The sequence below is a fragment of the Triticum urartu genome, chromosome 5A (assembly GCF_056163025.1).
Source record: "Triticum urartu cultivar PI428250 chromosome 5A, HENAU_Tu73, whole genome shotgun sequence".
NCBI classification, from domain to species: domain Eukaryota; kingdom Viridiplantae; phylum Streptophyta; class Magnoliopsida; order Poales; family Poaceae; genus Triticum; species Triticum urartu.
In genome coordinates, this window is record NC_141877.1 from 446,891,209 (window position 1) to 446,895,448 (window position 4,240).

General features: G+C 53.8%; 1 protein-coding gene across 1 annotated transcript; it reads right to left on the reverse strand.

The window, feature by feature from the left end:
• Positions 1-2,520: 2,520 nt before the first annotated feature.
• LOC147971851 (protein MIZU-KUSSEI 1-like) lies at positions 2,521-3,582 on the reverse strand. The gene has a single exon (XM_087526379.1). It carries the CDS (start codon positions 3,487-3,489, stop codon positions 2,731-2,733), a length of 759 nt encoding a protein of 252 aa, XP_087382505.1. The 5' UTR covers positions 3,490-3,582; the 3' UTR covers positions 2,521-2,730.
• Positions 3,583-4,240: the final 658 nt, after the last annotated feature.

A 4,240-nucleotide genomic window follows, 5' to 3' on the forward strand; every position in this document is an offset into this window, starting at 1 on the left:
AAAATACCAAATTCTACCAGAAAATAGAGGAGCTCAATAGAAAAATAATCAAAAAGGATCAGTTCATTTGGACTTGCAGTTTATGAGTTATTCATGGTCAAAGTTGAGTCAAATCTGGATTTAAATTGAATTTAAATGAATTTCAGAAAATCCCCAGGAGGTGACGTCGAAGGCGTATTCGTGGAATACGCTTCCACTTGAAAATGATTCGGGCGGGGGAGGAGAGGCTGACCAGAGGGGCCTGCCTGGCAGGTTTAAGAGAGAGAGGGAGGGAATAGAGCCGGGGCGATGGCTGGCTGGCGAAGAGGCAACGGCGGAGCTGGGAGACGACGGAGATGGAACGGGCGCTCGACGACGGTCATGCCCGTACCTGTAGCTCCTCAGGAGGTGGCTGGACGACGTCGTCCCCTTCATCTCCGGCGGCCGCGTGCTATGGGCGCCGGCGAAGTCGACGATTCCAGTGATGATAAGCCCCGGGAAGTGGTCGAGGAGGATCAGTGGAGCGAGTGGAACTCAATGGTGGTGGTGGTGGCAGGGGCGGAGAGGCACTGGAGCGAGCTGGCCAGAGCAGCGACCGAACGGCGGAGCACCTCGCTAGAGAGGAGGAAGAGGGCTCGCCGGCCGTGCTGCTGGGCTCCAGAGCGCGATTGGGAGGGAGAGAGGTGGAGGGGCGAAGAGAAACGAGCTCTAGGGTGGCTTAAATAGGCAAGGCGAAGGGTCCCGAGCTCGGGTGCCGCCATGGGCGCACGGGCCTGCTCCGGCGATGGCTGGGAGTGTCACGGGAGCGAGGGAGGGGATGGGAGAGCGCAAGGGAGAGGTTCACGAGGAGAGCCAGGCCAAGGAGCACGGGGAGGAAGAGGACAGGGGACGAACAGAGCCGGTCGGGGCACTGTTCGCCGCGTGCGCGCGGCGGCTAGCGCCGGCGAGGGAGCTAGAGGAGGGGAGAGAGTTCCAGAGCGACGACAACAGCACGGGGAAACCACTAGACATGCTCAGGCGCGCGAAGACGACGAGAGGCAAAGTGACTAGAGCAAAACAACGCTCTGGACACGGACTCGACCTGCAGAGCGCGTGCACAGGCGCCAAACCGCGTGGTCACCGCCTTGCATGGCAAAGAGGGGACAAGAGGGGCTGGCAAACCTTGTCTGGTGGCTAGTCCTTGCTCCCCAAGGTAGCGCAGAAGTGACCAAACTCTGGTCGTTGTTCGCTTCAAGCAGGGAGCGCGACGTCTCTGCAGGGCCATCCCTCCATTAGTTGCTCCCCATGAATAGGCGTAGAGATCCTAGAACCTCCATGATTCGAAGCCTACATCAACATGGAGTAGCATAGCACCAACTGTCTGTATCACCGGGCAAATGTTCCTCAAACCTCCTTGTGCCTGCAATCTCCTAATCCTATCTCTTATTTATGCAAGTTTCAATTCAGTCTCTTCACTCCTGTAGGTTTGCATGTGTAGAAAGTCTTAGGTGGTGTTTCGTTCTCTAGTCCTAGGACTTTTTATATTCCCAACTAAAAAGTCCCTAGTCTCTAAAAAGTCTCTCCCTGTTTGTTTCCAGAGACTAAAAAGTTCCTAGTTCCTTCCTAGAGGCTATTAAATGACCATGTTGCCCCTAGTATATAGAAAAATAACAATTAAACAACGTCATGGGGTGGCGGGCCAATGGATGCATGGAGGGACATTGTTGGAAAAGTCTTAAAAAGTCTTAAAAAGACTCTCCTTGAGAGTCTTCTTCATTTAGTCTCAAATGACTAGTTTAGTCCTTAAAAAGTCCCTCCCGTTTGGTAAAAAAGTCTCTAAGAGAGACTTTTTCTAGTCCCTACACGAAAAAGTCCCTGAAAACAAACACCCCCTTAGACAACCGCTAGGTTAGTTTAAAATCTGCCAATAACTCAAAATTGCGAAGAAAAAATCTCCTAGGTTTTGCTTGTAGTCTATTGACCCTCCTTTAGAGATACTAAATGATATCGACATTCGGCGTGGGCGCACACTCATAGGCCGGCTCACCCTCAAACCTTCTGAACTTGGAGCAACCACAGGTAACCGATTCGATTTGTGAAGAGATTCATGGCCTGATGACCGATGCATGCCCACAGAGAGAGGCTGGGAGGGTACGAAGGCGAGCTGGAAAGTTAATGCTGTACACCTCTCGCCACCAATCGAACACTAACAGCAGATCATCATGGTCATTCCCATTAATCCAGATCGTGCATCGTGGCCCAGCGTGCATGCGAGGGTGGACTACACTAGACGCATAGGTCGCCCCATGCCATGCATCTTGAAAGATGAACCGCCCACCACACGCAGGCAGCACTGAAGATGATTGCCATTCGATCGGTTTCAGGACCAGAACCTGTCCAAGGGCGATGCTTGCATCCATCGGCCATGCTGGATTGATGCTGATCGATACCTACTTATAATTGCTGTTGCTGCATAATAAGAACATGAAGCTAAGATAACTAGCTAGCTCGTGATTCATCTTGATGTTTTTGCTGTGGTCAGTCATACTTTGGCAACTGATGTGATCTGTCAATAACTCGCAGCGAGAATTCAATCACCGATCCACCATACGAAATGCAAAAGTAACTACTGTCTAGCATGGACATGTACTCATTTGAACTTGCTATATTACACATAATCTCTCTCTCTCACTATTTATATTCCAATTTCTCCGAAAACCGATCTGATCTGCTCGCCTGAGTATACATGTAAGACGAAGTGCTTGTCTTTGTTCACTTCATCCTCACTAGGAAAATGCTCAGCTCCGGTGCGCTGCCGTCGTCGCCACCGTCGCCGCCGACGCCGCCCTCGTGGGGGTTGATCATGTAGAACGCCTCCGAGTCCTTGGAGCCGACAACGCGCTCAACGCGGGCGCGCACGTACGTGAGCTCGCCGTCGGGCCCCGCGGGCACGCCGCCGTCCTTCTCGGGCGCGGCCGGCAGCACGCCGGCGCCCATGGAGACGCCGCGCAGCAGGCGCATGACGTGGCGCTCGTCGTCGGAGGCGTCCTTGCGGCGGATGGAGTAGCCGGCCTTGCGGCCGTTGCAGAAGACGGCCCACACGTACTCCTCGACCAGCCGGCGGCGCGCGCTGCGGGTGTCGCTCTCCAGCGCCAGCTTGACCACCCCGGACGCGATCTCCTTGTGCAGCGCGCTGGTGAGCATGGGCAGCTCGATGAGGAACACCGGCGGCGCGCGGGTGTCCTCGTGGATGGCCAGGCTGACGCGGCCGCGGCGGTGGCCGAAGAGCGTCACCGTCGTGGCGTGGTCCGCGAGGAGCGCCCGGCTGTTGTGCCGGCCCAGCAGCGCCACCATCTTGCACCCCGACGAGAGCATCGGCATGAGCTTGAACATCTTGAAGATCCCTCCTCCATGGCCATGGCCGCCTCCTCCTTTGCCGCCGCCGGCGCTGTCCGGCGTCTTGGTCCGGCGCCCGTTCGTGGACGGCCGGAGCAGCGACCGGAGGCTTGGGCCGTCGATGAAAGACGGCATCGACGAGCGAGATGGAACCTGTACTTGCCGATCGAGTTGGTGCAGCGAGGCCTTTTTCTTAAGCAAAGGGGCTTCCCTTGTCGTGCGGATATATAGCCAGGCGGCCGGCCAACCATAGGGAGACGAGGGAAAGAGGTTGGCTGGTCGTTATTGCGCTGTGTACCGTACCATCGTGGAGCCTGATCGAACTCATCGTTTACCTGCTGCTGCTTGGATCGGTCCGGGCGTCCCCTCTGCATCTGACCGTGACCTCACATGCATTTCCATATAGTTCGATCCGTGCTGCTTGTACAATTCTTATGTACACTTATGTTGTACTGTCTACTGAGTACTATATACAGTTGGTACACATGTGTTGTCACGATGAAAAAAATGCATGTAATGGCAAGGTCGTATAGGACAGTTTAAACACCAATTCCACACGTGGTCCCACTATCTAACTTTGGTATGTTACCAAGAAAATATGATGGAATGTGATGAGCTTGGGATTGTTTTGCGAATTTAGACCGTGTTACTTGCACAAATACTCTTTGGCGCACCTCCTTTTGGCATTGCCGGTGAGCCTAATCTTTTGCGATGCAAGAGTAGACGTGCAAACAATGTTTTCCTTTGATTCGTTACGCCAGATTTGGCCCACCAAACTTCTCCATGCTATTCCTTTTATTTTGGCAAAATGGGCTTTCCCATTTCAGTTAATAGAAGCCATCAGAGGTTCACATGACTAAGACCCAAAGCCTACCATAAGAGCTAA